The sequence below is a fragment of the Nothobranchius furzeri genome, chromosome 14 (assembly GCF_043380555.1).
Source record: "Nothobranchius furzeri strain GRZ-AD chromosome 14, NfurGRZ-RIMD1, whole genome shotgun sequence".
NCBI lineage: Eukaryota > Metazoa > Chordata > Actinopteri > Cyprinodontiformes > Nothobranchiidae > Nothobranchius > Nothobranchius furzeri.
In genome coordinates this window covers 16989921-17011179 of record NC_091754.1, presented here as the reverse complement: position 1 = coordinate 17011179, position 21259 = coordinate 16989921, and the positions used below count along the sequence as shown (strand labels likewise).

General features: G+C 42.3%; 2 protein-coding genes across 2 annotated transcripts; both read left to right on the top strand.

Annotated features, from left to right (window-relative positions):
• The first annotated feature begins 505 nt into the window (after positions 1-505).
• sowahca (sosondowah ankyrin repeat domain family Ca) lies at positions 506-5345 on the top strand. The gene is made up of 4 exons (XM_015966698.3): positions 506-1034; positions 1247-1632; positions 1712-2101; positions 4670-5345. Exons 1-4 carry the CDS (start codon positions 683-685, stop codon positions 5126-5128), a joined length of 1587 nt encoding a protein of 528 aa, XP_015822184.1. The 5' UTR covers positions 506-682; the 3' UTR covers positions 5129-5345.
• A 3287-nt stretch (positions 5346-8632) lies between these two features.
• Positions 8633-20927, top strand: akap17a (A kinase (PRKA) anchor protein 17A). Its single transcript, XM_015966701.3, has 7 exons — positions 8633-8813; positions 12231-12578; positions 12659-12877; positions 13606-13818; positions 17251-17399; positions 19212-19452; positions 19529-20927. The coding sequence occupies exons 2-7, from the start codon at positions 12252-12254 to the stop codon at positions 20354-20356; spliced, it is 1977 nt and encodes a 658-aa protein (XP_015822187.1). The 5' UTR covers positions 8633-8813; positions 12231-12251; the 3' UTR covers positions 20357-20927.
• Positions 20928-21259: the final 332 nt, after the last annotated feature.

The window sequence follows — 21259 nt, the reverse complement described above, 5'->3', positions numbered from 1 at the left end:
CAATGTAGGAATTTAGGGAAGCGTGTGGTGTGCAAAACGGATTCAAAACGCATACTGGGGTTTTTACTGGGTACATTTGAGACGCAAGTTTATTGTTTCGTATCAAGTTATTTCCTCAAAAAACAAATAAAGGTTCAGCTAAAAAAAAAACAGGCATTTACTGTATTAAAAATCACATGACCCTCGTTTTAGGACAGTTGGTACAGCCCAACATAATTTTCCCAGGCGCTCCCAGATCTTGTGTTGTGTTGAAGTCTATCAGAACAAAAGATATCCAGATTTTGGGCTTGCCAACGATGTTTTCAAACGTACTTTATAAACGTTTTTTTAATCTGCTGATGAAATTATAATACTTAAAATTGTGAGTATTTGATTTTTTTACTTAACAAAGTTCGTTTTTCTACTGTAGTATAAAAAACAAACTATATATTTTTCTAGTTTTGAAAGTCTAAGTTTGTAACAAGTACGCGAATGCAACATGACTCTCTCAGGTTCGCGAGGGACCCCTATTGGTCAGAACCGGCCATTGATCTTCCCAATGGAGGAGAGGAGGAGGAGGAGGAGGCTTGAGAAGAAGATGCTGACATCCGCAGCCACCGACTTGAATAATTGAGCATGGCCGTGGTTTTGTTTTTAAAATATGTTGTGAAATTAAGGCAGATGTAATTCTGAGTCATCCAGGATGAAGATGGCGTCTCCGTGCACGGAACAAGCCGTGCAGGAGTTCCTGTTAGAGAAAGGAGGGAGGGTCCAGCAGATGGAGCTGATCGATCATTTCACGTCACTGTGCGGTTTTGATGAGCAGTCAAATGAAGAGGTGGACCGGGACGTTCTCAAACGCATTGTTGACAGTGTGGGCTTCGTGAAGGTGGAGAACGGCGTTAAATTCGTGTGTTTGAAGACTGAAGGCAGCGTGGAGTCGGTGATGCGTTCGGACGCGGACAGCCACGATCACGCGGAGTGTAACGGCAACGTCCAGGACACGCTGGACAACAAGCATGTGTACGGTAACCCTGAAAACGGAGACCAAACAGGTGAGGCAGACACTCTCATGATGATGTCATGTTTTTTTGTTTTTGTTTTTCGTATTATAAATTAAAATTTAACACATTTTAGACATTTGCTATATAATATAACCCTGTTTACGGCACAATTCCCAAATAGACATATTAGAATAATTATAAAATAGGGAAAACTTTTTTTCTTACACGTGCATTTATTGTAAGTCCAAGACATTTGATTACAGGAGCATCAAATCCACCGCTGACCAGCTTGGACAATGGCAAACATTCAAATGACAACGAGCAACCTGCAACCCCCTCTCAGCCCGAGACCAACACTGGGACTCCTACCACAGCTGGAGGAGGGGAGGTGAGACTGAGGGACAGGAGGAGGCGAGAGTCGGCTCCAACTATTGGGATGCAAGATCTGGACCAGGCCCACTGTGCTGGGTCCCTAAACCAGTCAGTGAGAGGAGCACGCAGGGTGTCCAAAGGATCCCAGCGGGCCATGCTGGTCAGCTGCCTCTCTGAAGACAGTGCGCTGGAAGGACTGGAGTCCATTGGGGAAATCAGAACACCAAAAGGAAGTCGTAGGAACTTCATAGAACTGATGATGACCAGTTCTCCTCAGGTTGGAAATTATTCTGTTTTAGATGAAGAGGGAATCCATCTAAAACGGTCTAACAGACTTCTTTTTGTTTGTTTTGCAGGTTCGCAGGTCTCTGATCAATCGTGGCTCACGCATCCGAGACTCGATGAAGAGCGACGGGGACTCTGCATCCGTTCTTTCCTCAAACACTGATGAAGACTGTGCGTCGGTGACTCTGGACCCGCTGGAGCATGAGTGGATGCTTTGTGCCTCAGACGGCCTGTGGGAGAGTCTGCAGCCGCTGCTCGCTGTCGAACCGAGCCTCGTGGCCAAAAAAGACTTTGTGACGGGCTTCACCTGCCTCCACTGGGCGGCCAAGCAGGGCAAAGCTGAGCTGCTCTCCCAGCTGCTGTCCTTTGCCAAGGAGAACACAATACCTGTTAATGTGAACGTGAGATCGAGTGCTGGATACACACCGCTACACCTGGCTGCCATGCATGGACACACACAGGTGGGTTTCGGGCACTGAGGTGTCATGTGTTGCCCTTGCTCCGTGAACCCAAACACGATTACCAACAAACCATCTGCTGAATTTTAAGGAGTTTATCAGCCCAAATTCAAAAGAAAATGCCATGTCGTATGGAACGACCTGGATTTAACTAAGCAAATAAGTACGAGCCTCTGGGCGATTACCATAAATCCTCTAATACAGGCCCGGGCCTGTACTTGACTCAAGCTCATCAAGCTCCAGGCCTTTATTGGAAGGAGGGCCAGTATTAGAGGCAGGCCTCAATTTCTATTTGAGCAAAATGAACTAATGGTTCGCTGGAGTTTTTGACAATTAAAATTACGCCCACATTTTCAAAGTTAAACACATTTCTTTTAACAACGGTAGTTTCTGCTTCAGCCCCCCCCCCCCCCCCCCCCCCGCGCAGCGGCCGCAAACTCACTGATGCGCCCGCAGCCTCTCAGAGTTCCTGCTGCTCTAAACATTAAAATAATTATTTCATTTTCTGTTCCTCACTTCTGATTACCTTCAATGGTGTCTGTTTGTTGCAACCACCAGGTACAAAAACTAACTTGTTTTTACTTGACTATTTTTCTGTCCTGCCTGTTTATTATCTTCCTGCATCTCCTCTCAATCCTAAAGAAAAACTGCTACCTGGGTTCATATATATTCACCTCATGAGTTACCTTTGAGCTGCAGTTCTAAAAGATCTACCGACCGCAAAAACAGCGGAGTGCTCGCGGGCCACATCAGTTAGGTGCGTCACCGAGGACAAAACAGGTGATGCGCCCCGATCCACAGCAGCGAAACGCATCAGGCACAAATAAAAGAATAAAAGACAGAAAACATAAAAGGAAATGAGCCGACATGAACGATTGCGTGTTAAATTAGTTTTTGAGGTGGCGACACCTGATTTGATAATGTTACTGTGGCCGTGCTCAGGACGCAGATGTCTGGAGCGCGTCAACAATCAGAGCTTTGCATGCGCAAGCTGGTTAAGGTTAGGCTGGGGGTGAGGGGAAGGTTAAATTGCAAGAGGGTAAAGGTCACAATTTGGTTAAATGTCCGTTTTACGGCGGGTGTCAGTACCGACGCTCTGGCACAGTGCGTTGCCTCCCAATGCGCAGGAGCTTGTCACCTGCTGACAGCAGGCTGCTGTTTTTTCCGAGGGCTGCATCTTGCTGGTCATTATCACGTGACAGCGACTAGTCGATGACAGGCATAAAAAGTCACTATAGAGCGGTGAAGTCCACTAGTCGACTATTTCATACAACCCCTGCTACTGCTCCCCAGAGTGTTCTGCAGCATAATCTGCACGTTCTCTTTGAACTTGATATCAAATTTTCGCCTCCTCTTCATCTCCGCACGGTTAAAGTTACCCTCGCAGTCTATCACTGGCAAATCAAAAGTGAGACGGATGACAAGACCGCCCCCCGTACTTGCTTGTTACCACATTCCACCCGGCCACAATAAAAAACCGGCCATTATTCACCTCCGCCGACTCCGACGCCGGCCAAAATATGATACTCGGTAGTTAATTCAATAAGGCCAATATTAGAGGATTTACGGTATCTTTCAGCTGCAACAAGTTATTAAAACCCCAACTGGTGCTCTGAGTTGCTCCTCATTCTTAAACAACCACCTTGAAAGACACATCTGGTGGTTGTGGAAAAGATGTTAGTATTTAGTTAGTGTTTGAGAAGGGTCAGATCATTGGCATGCATCAAGCAGAGAAAACATCTTAGCAGATTGCAGAAATGACTAAAACTGGGTTGAGAGCTGTCCAATGCATTATAAAAAACTGGAAGCAGTAAGAAAACCATTAATCAGTGAGGCAAACTGGAAAGAAGGGCTTCAGTTTGCTAGGGAGCATAACGATTAGGCTCAGGAGCAACGGAAGAAGGTCATGTGGTCTTTTGAGTCCAGATGGACCCTGTTCCAGAGTGATTAGCGCATCAGGGTAAGAAGAGAGGCAGATGAAGCGATGCACCCATCATGCCTAGAGCCTACTGTACAAGCCTGTGGGGGCAGTGCTATGATGTGGGCTTGCTGCCGTTGGTCAGGTCTAGGTTCAGCAACAGGATGCGCTCCAAGAATGAGGTTAGCTGACTACCTGAACATCCTGAATGACCAGGTTATTCCATCTTCCCTGATGACACGGGCAAATTCCAAGATGACAATGCCAGGATTCATGGGGCTCAAATAGTTTAAGAGTGGTTCAGGTAACATGAGACATCATTTTCGCATGTGGATGGGCCACCACAGAGTCCAGACCTTAACCCCATTGAGAATCTTGGGGATGTGCCAGAGAAGGCTTTGTGCAGCGGACAGACGCCACCATCATCAGTGCAAGTTCTTGATGACACATTAATGCAACACTGCATGGAAATAAATCGTGGTGCATTGCAGAAGTTTATCGAAACAACGCCACAGTGAATGTACAACTTAATCAAAGCTAAGGGAGGTCCAACGAAATATTATCATGTATGAACTTTTTTTTTTGGTAGTGCCTTTTGTTTTTTCATGCAGTGCAAGTAGACTGATGGTTGGATGTGATGCTCTGATCGGTAGGTGGTTCGTGTGCTGCTGTCAGATTGGGAAGCGGACCCAGAAACACGAGATTACAGCGGCAGGCGAGCCATCCAGTACCTGGCTCCGCCGCTGGCAGCTGACCTGCAGAAGGAAGGAGCGGCCACCTCACCGGGACCGGGTTCCGACACTGATTATGCCAACAGCGGCGGCGGAATACGTGGCTGGAGACTCCCCAAAGTCCTCCAGGGTAACCTGAACCCACTACGGCTCCTGAACTCGCCGGCAGAGACGTCAAATGAGTCGGCGGGGACTGAGAAAACCAAGGGGGGCTTGCAGAGGAAGACGTCTCTGAGCCGGCTGAACGTCCGGCTTCATCGTGGGCGCCACCGAGCTCAGATCATCCACAGCGCCTCCTTCAGGGACACCGGAGAGGTGGGAAGAGAGGAACTACCCAGAAGTCCTCTTCGAACTCGACCTCTGTCCAACCTGTTTGGATGAAGTGCAACCAGCAGTATAGAAGTAGCATATGTAGATTTATAATCTGACAGGTCAGATTTTCATTTGGAAAACAGAACAGCTGGAGTTTTTCTGTTGACGTTTACTGGAGAAACTAGAAAGGCTTTTGTTCCTGATGCAGTAAAGAAAGGGAGGGCACAGTTTACGTAGCAATTTATTTCCAACGGTCTAAAAAAAACATTTTCCAACCTTTTTTAATGTATTTTCTAGAAGCAGCTAAACACTACTTCAGGAATTGGAAGATTTTTCACACGAACGGCATTAGAGTGGGTTTTCACGTTAGCATAGCATCAACAAAACTGACAGCACTTTTTATTCGTTCAACACTAGTCGCCAAAACCTTTTTTTTATTTTTATTTTTTACAAAGTAAATTATTTATAGAGTTCTGTTTCTACACTCCCAAGTTCTCAATAGTGGTATGGTGCAGATGTTTTTGTTGCATTTCTACAATGTGAACAAATGTCCTGATTTTCTAAGTAGCAGATTTTATTATTCTACACGGATTCATTCATTCATGCATTCATTTGTATGCTCAGCTCATGTGCACTTGTCACTTTAAACTTTGAAGGTTGTCTTTGGGGGTTAGAACTAAATAGGGGTTTCTTTTCCCGATTATATATATATATATATATATATATATATATATATATATATATATATATATATATATATAGACAGATTTTTATTTTATAGTTTCCACAAAAAATGTCAGGAGCACAGAATTAAGAAATTATTTAAATTTTTTTTGTTTAAAACAAAAAAATTTTGACATTTGCGGCTGCTTTAGCAAAGCGAACGCACACAGAGCACATTTTTAAAAAAATTTTTTTTACTAACTACAATGGTTTTGAACATTCACTTTAATATATTTAATCATGTTTTCTTTCAAATTAAGCTGAACTCTCAAAACATGACACAAAGTTTGTTGTTTCCTGCAGAAACTTTTCATTAAACATTTAAAAATGATAAATTATTTCAGACAGAAGCAGCTGATCACAGATTATTGTTCCTTTTGGAGTAAACAGACATTCCAGAAACTTTTAATGTGTGTTATTTATTAATACACATTTACCTAAATTTGCACATACACAATGGTTATGGTTTATTTTTTTAGTGCTTGCAACTAGCAGGAGTTGTTCTCCTGTATTTGCTCAGCAGCATCATGAAGACTTCCTGACTGTTCTCCCAAACATGTGAACCTCCAAAATTTAACTTTTTGATTTCTTGAATGTCCCTTTTATATTCTCTAGCATTTCTACTCAGATGTAATTCTATGGTTTCCACATTCCTGTAGAAATGTTTTAATATATGTCCTTTCTCATCAGCACGAGTTATTTTCTACTGTAAATGTTTGTGACGTGAAATTCTGTGAAGTTATTCTGCGGTGCTGAATCATGCGAGTCACTTTTGTCTTTCTTGATTCATTTAATTAAACGTTAAAGCAATAAACGTTTGCATCGATGTAAACTTCATTTATTTTACAGACCTCTATTGAGGTGACCTGTTTGCTGGCTCTCTGTGGTTGTCCCTGTGCGGCGGGGCTGAAAATTGATGATCTGATGACTCCGGACGCCAGCTTTGGAACAGCATTCACTGCAAATCCACGGCTTCCTGTTTCAAGCTGGTCAATGCAAAATATTTAAAGAGTTTTTCAGCGGCACCTTCGGATTGTTTAGTCAGAAACGTGGGCTCCTCTAGTGAAGTTGGGGGTTGTGTGTGAACCTTTTAATCGTGCTATTTTATAACCACATAATTGATATTAGATGCAAACAAGTGTGAGGCTTTTTTTTTTCTTCCAGGGATGCCGTGAGCCGCCTCGCTGACTGCTGATCGGGACAGAACAGAGAGGCTGTCTGACTGCAGCCACTGACCTACATACACACACACTGCCTGTTATGTAAATTCCTCTGCCATCTTTTCAGGGGAAACTGTGCCAACTTTGTCGCCCGGGGTCTTTTTAGAGTAATCCATGTCCAGTCCATCCACTTCTCCCACTTTTATATGGAATAGTCGTCATGGTGACCAGCAGTGCTAAATAGGCATTGAGCTTTTGTGACAAATAACCACGTCTTTTTTATTGGCTGGGTGATTCATAAAGCTTCAAAATGCACCTTAACACTAATTTAAAGAAAATGTTTATGTCATGCTCTGTGAAATATTCCTGATAAATTCCAGCCTTCTATTCAGAGGTCGTCGGTCCATCACAAAGCTGCACAGATGTACAGTATAGATTCACATGTAGGACCGGTTTAGTGTAGCTAACTAACCAAACATGTAAATTATTGGGCTGTGGGAGAAAACCAAAGAACAAACAAAAACATAAACATGCACGCAAACTTAATTTAAAGATTTAGAGCTATCAGCCACACCGCAGTGTGGTCCCTCTATTGGCTTATTTGGCTAAAATAGGTTATTTGTCTTCCATTAGCTCAATTTTCACATGTATTTGGACAAAACAGCATGACAAATGTGTTGTCTTTATTGTGCATTGCAAAAATATTTTTGCACTATTTTCAGCACAAAATTGTAATGGGATGAAAACAATGTAGCTAAATATGTCACAAACTATAGGTGAAGACCACTTTAAATGATTACTATAAAATATGACTAATTCTAAATAAAATGACATCAGATTGAACTGGTAAAAAATATGTATTTTGCACCACAGTGCAGGGGCATCTTCCATTGGCATCTTCCTCTTTAGAGGGCCAAAAGTTCAACAGTTACAGAAATCATTAAATAATTTATTAAATGTATCATTAAATTAAGTACAATCTGAAATACATGAACAGTTTATTCATTATACATTCTTTAAAAAAAGCACCGCACATAAAAGTATCTAATTTATTTTTGAAAGCATAAATAGTTCATGATTTTAATGTAACCATAAGGTTTCTAATACAGGTTTAATTTTTTTTTACTTGAAAAAACTTTTACATAAATCCATTTCTAAATCTTTTAACCTTCGGTTTGGGATCACAACTATGGAAGCCCATTCCCGCCACTCAGATAAAATAAAAAAAAATTATTATCTCATAATTATGACTTAGCTATCTCATAATAATGAGATACTATCTCATTATTATGACTTAGTATCTCATAATTATGACTTAGTATCTCATAATTATGACTTAGCTATCTCATTATTATGAGACAGTATCTCATTATTACGACTTAGTATCTCATAATTATGACTTAGCTATCTCATTATTATGAGATACTATCTCATTATTATGAGATAGCTAAGTCATAATTATGAGATAATAATTTTATTTTATTTTATCTGAGTGGCCGGAATGGGCTTCCATAGCTCTTGACCTGGAAACGTATTTATTTATGTTTCTTTCGGTCCTCCTTATTCTTCAATACGTTTGTTATAAACTCGACTAACTCTGACTGAACTGCGGTTTCTCTTTCAGACCAGATGGTGTCGCTGTTGCATAACTCCGCGACTGCGTCGTTGTCACACACACGTTGACTTTTTAAGAGGTCATAGTTCGGTGGATGCGGAACTAGCATGCAGTAGCAACCAAACATGTCTGTGGTAGCGACTTGGTGTACAGTTTTGTGCTTATACGGATAGTTTTTGCTCCGCAGTGATTTGCTCTGCTGGAAACCTCACGATATTTTTATCATTGTTTTTATCAGGATTCTAATTAATGTTGGGTAAGTTGTTGATAAATATTTAATAATTCGCGTCAGCACAGCGCTGGAAGCGGTTTTTGTGTTTTGCTTGTTTGAGCTAAAGCTAACTAGCTTCATATTAGATATGAAATTAGCTTGTCCACCAAGCTATTAACGAGCACCTAATGCTTTAAATGCCTTTTGCTAACTACTTGTTGATGGAACATTTTACAGTCTCGAGCTTGTTAGCCTCAGTTATTAGCATTGCATTCAGAGTTTGTTTTGCAAGTAACCTTGATGTTTAATACAACTTTTTCACCGGCTAAATATGTGTTGATAGTTTTAAATACGTTTCTTCTTCTATTGTGTTGTTAGTGCCCGATGTTGAAGGTATTTATTTATTAGGTACGGTTTGGCAAGACAATTTGTTTCAGTTGAACTGTGAATAAATATGTTTATTTTCAGTTAAATTTCAAAAGATATTTTAAGCCTATGAAAGACCAATGTAGTTATGCAGTTGTGGACTTTTTCTAATTCTCTTTATTATTTAGATACGGCATGAGGCCCGCCCCGTGTGTGTGACCATTTAGATGTTAATGAATTAAACTAAATTTATTTTCAAAATGAATGTAGAACAAGTAAACAAAATATAAGTTTGTAATAACAAATCAAGCTTGTTAAAGAGCAAGTCACCCCCATAACAATATTTTTTGCTGATAAACCAAATGAGTGTCTAACCGTGCTGTAGACACGTGTAGTCAGTAATTAATCACATTAGTGCATCTCAGTTAAAATTTTAATTTTCTGCCTTTAACAGTCTGTGTTGCGCCCTCATCAGGTAAAAACTGCACTGCATTTCAATTTAAACCTGCCATCCCTATTGGCTAAGAGGTACTGATGTTGTCAACTGGTACCATATGATGTCACAGTGCCACTGTGAGCCTGTATTTGTGTTAGTGGCTCCACTGGGGTTGGACGATGGGGTGAATTTTTCAACCGTCGGCAATGGGCTGAACCATTGCGATTTTTATTACTAGAGGCGATTTGTCTTATTTATTTATCAATGTGTTTTGCTGTGCATACATTTGTTAATGACAGATATTTTACACGTTGCGCACAGACAACATAGCAGCGGGATGAAAAAAAAGATCTCCATCAGTGCATCAGAGCATTATTTCTCACTTATTCCGCATCTTGCTGCTTACATGGCGCGCTGAATAGGAGCTGGGAGTGTCTGTGATGCAATAAACATCGTGCAAAAGAACACAGTGTTGAGTGGAAAGTGGAAACTTTTCTTTCAGAGAGTCTGGAAGACTTATGGTTATTTAATTTGGAGAGATGTTTCCTGATTTTAAAACTTTGGCCTAAAGGCACAGGCACACCGGAGATGGATGAGCTGCATCGTGCCCGCTCCGTAGTTTTAAATAGAAGCCATTATAGTTAATGACAGTGGCTACGCGAAGAGCGCCGCGTTGATCCTAACGTATTCTAATAAATAGCGTACTTACTAGGGTTGTCATGGTAACCGGTGTAGCGGTAAACCTCGGTAAAAAAGTTGACAGTAATAATAACCGTCTTGTTTTTAAAAAATCTATATTATCTCTGTGGGTTTACCGTGGCTGCGGTGTAGGCGCGGTGACCCTTATCAGTCACCGTATCATCTGCTGAAGTTGCCTGGCGCGCTTTATTGTTTACAACCAAAACTTTCTTGAAGCTAAAGCTGAAATAATGGCCAAGGGAGGAGACGGCAGCACTCAGGAGGACATTTTTTATCCCTCAAAGAAGACAAAGTGGGAAGTACGGGCATCTTTTGGATATTTGAAGAATGCCGAGAGACAGCTGATAGAAGACGGCTATCCTGTTTGCAGTACATGCAGAAAAAGTATCTGTGAAAGGCAGCAACGCTTCAAATCTCATGACACATCTGCGTGACCATCACCCACAACTCTACAGTCAACGCAAGGCAAGCTAACATTAGCGTTTTAGCTAAAATGCGTGGTCCGAGGATTTGGGTCGAGGGAGAATGCAACGAGTCGCTATATAAAGCAGCCGCAGCGCCGCTACCTGCATATAAACCGTGTCACGGACACCCCCATGTTGAAATGACGCTATGCATTACGGGGCTCCCAGGGGCAGATAAGAGTTGGTCTCTCTCCGAGAATAATTATGAATTTAACAATGATTACTGCCTGATGACATTTTCCCACATCTGCAAAGCTCACTGGAAGGACACAAACCGAGGACAATATTTTCCTGATATAGGGTTTATTACTCAAGTAAGGGTAAAAAAGTATCTGATTAGAAGGCTGCTTGAGTACTGAGTATCATCTGATCTAATATTTTTAAATGATGACATCAAACAGACATAAAACAAGAAGTTATGGTCGAATATTGGTATTTTAAAGACTAAAGGGAAAAAATGTAAACAAATAAACAACATAATTACAAAATAACACATTTAGGCAAAATTTAGACACAAACTGAGGACAATATTTCCTGACATACAGGGTTTATTTAATTGTGTGAAAATGTAGCACGTTTAAAAAAATACCGCGATAATACCGAAAACCGTGGTAATTTTGGTCACAATAACCGTGAGGTTAAATTTCACACCGTGACAACCCTAGTGCTTACCCATATTTAATAAATTAGTCTCACAAAACATGACGGCAAGTTTGATCACATATAAACAATAGTCACTTCCCCCTTCCTGTTCTCAAATCCCACGTGATGTTGTGACTGATTGTTATTTCAAAAATGAAAGTGACGGGGATAACTGGATCATGTGACCTCTGGCTGCAATGCTCTCTACTAAGAGGCCGTCCAACTGCAGCAGCAATTAATTTCATTTCTCAGTCATAAAAGAAAGAAACCCAGTAGCCTTTGTTCAGGGAAAAAAAAAACCTTTTGCTTAAATAAAATACCCCAATAGTGGCACCGCAGAGAAGCAAAGACGAGGCTTCTTTTTAACATTTTAACTGTGTTTAATACGAGCTGTTTATACGTCACTCTACCAAACTACAAATACAAAATTAAATAAAAAGAAAAATCAAACTTTCTCCTTCAGCAAACATTTGCAAAAAAAAACCCAAGTGTTTGTACTTCTATTGTAATCAGTCATGACGTTGCTCAGAGTCACATGCACAAATAGATCGCCCATCGTCATTTATTGGACTGACTATTGGCAGTGGCAAAAATTGTACAAATCGCCCAACCCTAGGCTCCGCCCTCTCGGTCTGTCAGCCAACAGCATTTCTTGCATTTTTCAAATATGAACTGGGAGTGGAGTAAGACTCTGGTAGGGGGTGACTTGCTCTTTAAACTCCCATCAGTTTCAATTTTGCAAAAGAGAAAAACAACAAAAATATATTTTAATGATTATTAGTCATATTTAATCCTGACCGTTTGAGAATTTCCCAGAAAACTTTTTTATTGTTTTATTAATATTTTGTTTCCCAGCATCTGCGTACTTTAGGAGGAATGACCACCATCGTCCACGACACCACAGAGGCAGTGTGTCTGTCTGCTGAGTACAACCTGTACCTGAAGCCCATTGCCAAAATGACCGTCAGTGTAGCTTTGCCTCAGCTCAAGCTGCCAGGCAAGAGCATCTCCAACTGGGAGGTGATGGAGAGGGTAAAGGCCATGGTGGCTCCAGAGCAGTTTTCAGCTCTGCGTATCTCCAAGAGCACTTTGGACTTCATCCGCTTTGAGGGTGAAGTGGAAAACAAGACGGTGGTCAAGAGTCTGCTGAGTCGTCTGGATGGAAAAACCATCAAACTCAGTGGATTTACTGATGTCCTGAAGGTAAAGCTGACACTCACTGCTGTGTGGGTCCTTTTTAGTTTTAATTTTTTCTTTTATACCTGATGCTTTTCTCCCCCTAGGTACGTGCAGTAGAAAACAAAATGGATTTCCCCACGCGCCATGACTGGGACTCTTTTTTTCGAGATGCAAAAGACATGAACGAGACTCTGCCTGGAGAGAGGCCCGACACTATCCACCTGGAAGGGCTTCCATGTCGCTGGTTCAGCCATAAGGATAGCCAGTTCCCCGACCGGCCTTCAGAGGATGTCCTCATGTCTGTTTTTCAGACGTTCGGCAAGGTATTATGACACGTCTCACCTTTATGTTAATATTGTTTTATCTGATACACTCCACTTTGAACTGCACTAATCCAGCAACTGCTGCATTTTAATAACTAGTGTTAAAGGTGAATACACCAATATTTGCACAAAAATAATTTTTGTTTTAAACTCTCAGTGACACACTTTGCCGGGGGGATTTGGCATTTAATTATATATATACATACATATATATACATACATACATATGTATGTAATATGTGTATATATATATATATATGTATGTATGTATATGTGTATATGTATATATATATATATATATATATATATATATATATATATATATATATATATATATATATATATGTATGTATGTATATGTATATATATATATATGTATATATATATATATATATATATATATATATGTATGTATGTATATGTATATATATATATATGTATGTATATGTATATATATATATATGTATGTATATGTGTGTATATGTATATGTGTGTATATGTATGTATATGTATATATGTATATGTGTGTATATGTATATGTGTATATATATATGTATATGTATGTATATGTATATATATATGTATGTGTATATATATATATATATATATATATATATATATATATATATATATACACACATACACACACACATATAAATGAATTCCTTTAAAATATTGATTCGGTGTATTATCAACACAAGGGTCCTGAATCAAATATCATGCTTTAGGTGCGACATGTCGACATCCCCATGCTGGACCCCTACAGGGAGGAGATGCTGGATAAAAACTTCAGTACATTCAGCTTTGGAGGTCATCTGAACTTTGAATCTTACGTTCAGTATCAAGAATACTGCGGCTTCACCAAAGCCATGGACACGCTGCGTGGCATGAAGCTGATGCTGAAAGGAGACGATGGAAAGGCGGTGGCGTGCAACATCAAGGTACTGAATTGGTTTTGAAGCCTCATTTCCCATAATGTGGAATTTGTTTCTGTTAGCCTTTTTAGTTGTTTTTTTTTCCCCCATCAGGAGGTTGAATATATATTTTGCACCTGCATATGTGTTTGAAACCTGCTGCTGCTTCAACATTTTGCAGCTATTGGAGCTTAAAGTTCATCAAATCAAATGACATAAACTCTAAACAACAGTTCTCTGTCAAGGACTAGCATTTCAACCTTTACAGTTGTTTTTAGAGACGTGGGTGTGGGGGTTGGCAACATTCATGTCCCTTTAAGAAGCTGTACCACCTTGAGAAATGTAATGATGTCTCAACATAATAGATGCGACAGCCCCATCTAGTGAACAGCTTTCGTTTCTGCGCATACCTGTAGTTATCGTCCATTTATTGTTATCGAGGTGAAATTCTCAATATATCGTGATATTACCATACCAAATTTATTTATATGGCGCATTTAAAAACCGCATGGGAGCTGACCAAAGCGCCTCCCAACATAAAACCAGAAACATGCAATTGCTGATATAACAAACAGAATACAGCAAACAGATAAAAGCCATTAAAACCAGCCAAATAAAAAGATAAATAATCACAATCTGATAGCCTTATTATAGAGGTGTGACTTCAAAACACCAGTGGATGGTGAGTGGCAGCGCATTCCAGAGTATGGTAGCTACATACATGAATGCTCGCTCCCCCCTTGACTTGTAGCGCATTTTCGGGGTGCAAAGCAATACTTGGTCAGCTGAACGTAGTTGCAGTGGCACATAGGGCGTGAGTAAGTCCGATAGGTAGGTCGGTGCCAGATTATTCAAAGCTTTATAAGCAAACAGCACTCTAAATGCTAGTGGTAGCCAATGAAGGTGCGCCAAAACCAGGGTCACATGGCTACGTCGGTCGGTGCCTGTCAAAAATCATGCTCCTGATTTAAACATGGTGCATGGTGGCGCAGTTGTTAGCACTCTTGCATCGCAGCACGAAGGTTGCAGGTTTGTAACTCGGCTGCGGCCTTTCTGCGTGGAGTTGTGTGATCTCCCCATGCATGCGTGGGTTTCCTCCGGGTACTCCGGTTTCCCCCACAGATCACAACATGCCCTATAGGTTATAAATTTGGATAAAAGCGTCTGCCAAATAAATAAACATAAACCACGAAGTGGTTCCCTGGTGTCTGCAGCTCATCGCTCCCCCTGGGGATGGTTCAAATCTGGAGGAAAAACATCACCGGTGTGTGATGACTAATGGGACTTTAACTTTACTAGATAAAATAGTTAACTGAGAATACAACAATTATTTATTTACTGGAGGAGAACATCACGTGGGCCCATATGAAGATTAAACTGTCTAAGTCACGCAGCATCTCGGTGGTGAAGGGAGAGCACACTGACTCGCAGTTCGTCACCGGTGATGACCCGATTCCTACTGTATCTGAGCAGCCAGTCAAAAGTCTCATAAGGTACTACGATGGAAGCCTGAAAGATAAACAACAGGTGAAGCAACTGTGCAGTGACATCAATGCAGGCCTACAGGCAATTGTTAAAATCCAACTACCTGGGAAACTCAAGTCCTGGTGCTTCCATTTTGGCCTTCTACCCCCAGTGCTGTGGCCCTTGGCACTCTATGAGGTGCCCGTCACAACAGTAGAGAAGCTGGAGAGAAGAGTCACAGCATACATCAAGAAATGGCTGGGAGTTCCACGTTGCCTCACCACCACTAGCCTCTACGGAGATCGTGTCCTCAAGCTGCCACTTACCGGCCTTACGGAAGAGTTCAAGTGTGCCAGAGCACGGTTGCAGATGACCTTGAACGATACCACAGATCCGGTGATCAGAGAAAACGTACCAAACCTGGTTACCGGGCGCAAATGGAGACCAGCAATAGCAGTAGAGGAGGCAACGGCAGCTCTTAGACATGCTGACATTGTGGGGAACGTTAACCTTGGAAGGGGAGGCCTTGGACTAAAAGCTAGCCGCCCAGCCTGGAGAACTGCTACTGCTCCAGCATGGAGGAAGATGGTGGTGGATGATGAGGTGCGACGTCGGGAGGAATCTGCAAGGTGGGCCAAGGCAGACGCCCTTGGCAAACAGGGACTGTGGACAGTTGTGCTGGAGGGATGTATGGGCCATGGAAGCTAGGAACTTGAGCTTTTCCATCAGAGCCACGTATGATGTCCTACCAACACCAACTAATCTCCACCAGTGGTTTGGTGAAGATCGTGGGTGCGTCCTGTGCTCCAAGCCAGCCTCCCTCCGGCACATACTCTGGAGGTCTTCCAGTGGAGGTCGGGTGCAGAGGGTTTGTGGGAACATCTACCACAAAACTATTAAGGGGACCTAGGAATCATGGGCCAGAAACGGCGCAGAGCCATCAAAGCTACATAAGAGGCAGCAGAAAGAAGCAGCCAGTGGCTCTGGCTGAAGAGGAATGACCCCATTTGGGCCCCCAAGTAGTGTGCCAGGTTGCACACTTTAATGTCTAATTGGACTTGGGACGCAAGCTGAGGTCTGATCAACCTACAGCTGGCCGCCTCTGAGTAGGGTGTATAGTATTTAAAGGCCGAAACACCGCATGATCCAGAGGAACGCTACTGAGGATGCGTCCCAGAACTTTCTTCCTGCAATTCTACCGTCCACCGTTAAGTAGAGCAAGCACTCGTATTTTCTTGCACAAGGAAGTACCATCTGATCCTGTGTTTTCTGGAGTCCGAATTTACATCTTCTAAATACATTCCCTCCTGTACACATATTGGTTTATCTTAAATATAAAACACTATGTTATGTTTTTTTTAACAATCATTAAATGTAACAGATTATAGGACAAACTAGGAATCCTCACTTCTAACGGACAAAACTGTGAGAGGACTGAAGGAGAACGATTCCACCTCCTAATCTGCAGCTAACAAGTCAACAATGAAACCATCCATCATACTGGGTTTGATTAAAGCACGTGAAAATGTAATAAACGCAACTCTGTTACAGACTAATCCAGTTTATCTGTGAGGAATTTCTTCAAACTGAGCCCACAGGATGTTTACTAAAAACATACAAATGATTAAGTATGTAAACAAACAATCCGTTTTAGGGCACAGCAGCGACCTTGTTGCCTGTGTTAGGTGAGTTGGGATTGCTGCAGCGGTATAACAGCTAAGTGGAGTTTAATCACAAAGTAGCTTTAAGAGCTTTTAGGGAAATGAGAACCGAAGCAGCAGAAATAAAACCTTCTGAGTTACTTAAATGATCAAAGATTCAAATAATTAAAAATAAAAACAGTTTGGTATTTCTGGTCCTGTAACACGTTATCATCTTCCTTCATGCTTTTTGACTTATTGTTTTTTTTTTGCTAAGAAAAAGAGTAAAACAAATCTTTAAATGACCAGAAAAAAAAGCATAAAAATCACTAATCACATTTTTTTTTTAAATCAGGTGACCTTTGACACCAGCAAACATCTTAGTGATGCAGCCATAAAGAGAAGGAGCCTAGAGAGGCAGAAACTGCAGGAGCTGGAACGGCAGCGAGAGGAGCAGAAACGACGGGAGAAAGAAGAGGAGGAGAGACGAAAGGAGGAGGAGAGGTACGATAGAAATACGATAAATACGAGTTCCAGATAACTCCAAACCAGGGGTTTACTTTTTAATGTTGGTGGGGAAGAGCTGCGTCTGTTTCGGCAATGCTCTCCGTCATCGCACATCCATGTAGGGCTGCTCAATTAACGGAATTATAATCCCAATTACGATCTGAGTTTTGAACAGTTTATACAAATAAAACAAGCCGATTATTTGCTCCTCCCTCTTGCGCTGCTCTGGGTTACAAATCAAGCGCTCCTCAAAACAGAGTTGCCAACTTAGCGACTTTGTCGCTATTTCCAACAGACTGATATTTTCAAACCCCCTTCTTGACTGTTTAAATCTAAGGCCCTGTCCACACGTAGCCGGGGATCTGCCTAAACGTAGATATTTTTCTACGTTTTGGCCTGTCATCCACACGAAAACGGAGTTTTTTCACACGAAAACTGATCTTTTTAAAAACTCCGGCCAAAGTGAAGATCTGCGTTTTCTCCGTTTTGGGTGTCTGCGTGTGGACAGACAAAACCGGAGTTTTAAGGTCCGCAACGTCACTTTCCGCGACAAAAAAATGCTGACATCACGTGTGCGACCTGTGTTTACACTAGCCAACAGCATGGATGCCCTCAGAGCTGCGCTCGCTTTATCATTTGTCCAAGCGCTTTTTGCTTGTTTGTTTTTGCAAGCGGAATTACTGCTCCTTGCGGAAGACCACAGACGAAGGACGAGGTTAAGAACGGGGGAAGTACTGCCGCCTACAGGTCTGGCATGTCCTTAACAACGTATTTATCCGGGTACGTGTGGACAGAGTTTTTAAAACGAAGTGGTGTGGATGCAAGTTTTTGGAGGGGCGGATATTCGTTTAAAAAAACCCCCGGCTACGTGTGGACTAGGCCTAAGAAGTACCTAGCCAACACCCCAGAAACATTTCTGGTAACCCTTAGCTACTTTCTGGATAACTGTCGTCGACATGTCCTGCGGGTTAGAAAAACACTCCGCCTGCGCACTGGACCATCCTTCAGGACATTAGGAAATGGAATGATGTAGTGATGCGTCGGTCGCTAAAGAAACGGCTCTCAGAGCCGGCTCCTTCTTGGATTAACCGGAGTGAGTGACACTCTGTGCCTGCAGGCTCCCGAGCTGCTAAAAACGGCAAAATGTGCGCGTGCGGCACCCTAAATACACGTGCAGCTTGCCCCTGATTGCTGCGAGACGGGGTTGGGGAGTGGGGGGTTACAGCGCACCTCCGGTTGCTGTGGTTGGGACAATTATTACATTAACTGATGGGACCTGTAAATAAATAGTTTATAAATGAGGTAGAAATAAGTTCCTCACGCTGATAAATAATAATTAGTCTCTCTGAGACTGAGGAGACGTCGCTAGTGTACTCTCCTACAGCACTTTGACGGGACTAAATAAATATTATGCAGCATTTAGTGAACATCACTAAACATATATAATTTTTTTTATTCATGTTATAAATGCCACAGAATAATTATTGCTGTCAGTATTAGCATGATATTGCTATTTGGGTCTGTACTGGTTAGGCTTACATGAGTTAAGGTTTGTAGCCCTTGGGTCATAAACAATGAGCAAGTGTGTTGGTCTGTTTTAGGAATCAGGAGTTATTTTTGTGATTATCTTGTTTCTTTCTTTGTCTTATTTATTTTTGTCCTGATTGTGCCCTAAACAATTTTACGACCCAATAAAACAAATAAAATCAACATTTAATTTTTGCCATAATCGAGCAGCTCTACATCCGTGTCTTTAGGTTTGATTCACTTGTGAGGTTCGTTTTAACGGAGTTTGCTGAAACTCTCCAGGAAACAGAAGGAACAGGAAGAGGCGGAGAAGGAGAGGAGGAAAGAGGAGCGGTTACGCAAACGAGAGCAGAAGCTGCGGGAGAAGGAGGAGAGGAGGAACCTGAAGAAGGTGAAGAGGCAGCAGGAGCAGGAACAGAAAAAGCTGCAGGTGAAGATCGCTATGGAGGAGAGGAGGCTGCTGCTGGCTCAGCGCAACCTGGAATCCATACGACTCGTCGCCGAGCTGCTCGCCAGAGTAAAAGTGCGAAGCTAACTCCTCCCCTCACCTATAAGCTCGGTTTTCTGTAGTTTAACATTATACTGGTTACTCTCCACAGATGCTGAAGCAGCAGCAGCAGGAGATCGAGAGAGCTGAACGTAAGGAGCGGGAAAGGCAGGAGCAGGCGCGACAAAATGAGGAGCTGGCCCGCCTGCAGCAGCTGGAGGCCTGTCGGCGCAAGCAGGAGGAGGAGCTACGCCGAGTGGAGGTGGAGAAGCATCGAGCGCTGGAGCTCCAACGCAGAGAGAAGGAGCTGAGGGAGAAGCTTCTGTGCAACCTGATCAAGAAGAGCAGCGAGGAGGCAACTGAAGCTGCAGACGCGCAGGGCTGTGTTGGTCATCTAACAGGGGTAGGGGCTTCTGATTTGGGCGACGTGACGCTGGGGGCCATGGGTCAGGTGAACGGCGTGATGACGGAGGAAAGCAAGGAGAAGCAGGCTTCTAAACCCAACTCTGAGGTTTTAGGGAAAACCAAATCCAAGGAGAAGAAGAGAGGCGTCGACAGGAAGGAAGAGTTGGTTCAGAGCAGGCGCAGCAGAGACGGAGCGAAGGGCCGCTGCCACCGAGTGAAACGCTCACACAGTCGTGGGAGGAGTAGGCGTTCTCACAGCTACAACAGAAGAAGAAGGAGCTCAAGTTACCGCAGACGTAGTTACAGCCGTCACAGGAGGAGCAGTAGGAGGCGCAGCAGCTCCAGCTCCAGCAGAAGCAGGAGCAGCAGTGGGAGGAGCTACAGCAGGGGGAGGAGCCACCGGCACAGTCACCACAGATACAGCAGACGTAGATCTAGGAGCAGTAATAAAAGCAGAGACCGCAGAAGTCCAAGCCATCGGAGATATTGCCGACACAGCAGCAGCAGGGACAGAAGCTACTCCAGACGACGCTGACGGCCTCCACGCGGTCGTTCACTCACGCTTTCTAAGTGTTTTTGATCCGTTCGATTAAAAAGTATTCATACTTGTTCTGAAAGACAAAATGATTTCTTTTAAAATAAACCGAAAAGGTTCAACATCTGGTTTAGTAAGAGTGGATTAAGGAATTTTTGTCGACTGAAACCTGCTTTGGAACATTTCTGCTTTTTTTGTCGCCTGAAAAGAACAAGAAACCATAAAGCTTTAAGAAAAGGAGAAAAAAAATCTCTATTTTATGTTTGATGTAACAAGCCTACTCAGTCACAGCTGCAGCGTCACTAAAACACAAACTCCGCTCTCAGCATGAAGTTTTAAACGTCCTCGAATGCTTTTTATGGAACAAGTGTGCTCGATTTAAGCATAAAACAAACATGTTTTTTTAAACCTAAAGAAGCCTGTATTTCTGTTGAAACGTCTTCATTCATTCATTAAATTGTAGAAACTTTGAAAAGGTCTAATTTACTGAAACAATTTTGTTGTTCATGCTTGTGATCTTCTAGAACATGTCTTGGAAAACACTGGAAGTGATTAAAAATAAAAATGTAAAGGAGACAAATGCGTTGGATGATTTTTGTTAGAGAGGAGCACACATCCTTAAACGTTTTACATTTTCCTGCTAAATTGATCCGTAATCACACGCTTGATCCACGAGCGATGCCTTTAGGAGTGTGAACTCTGATCTTAAGGAACGTGATTCTAAAGGGGTGAAAATCTGAAGGACCGGTCTTCAGTGCTGATCACATGAACTTTTAAAAGCAGGCCAGGTATGGGAATCAAGTGGGTCAGTGGTGATGAACAAGGCAGCATTGTTTCCACAGAGTTATTCCTTTGTCCGTCGCCCTGAGCCCTCGTGCTAATCTGGGTTATCTGGATCTAATC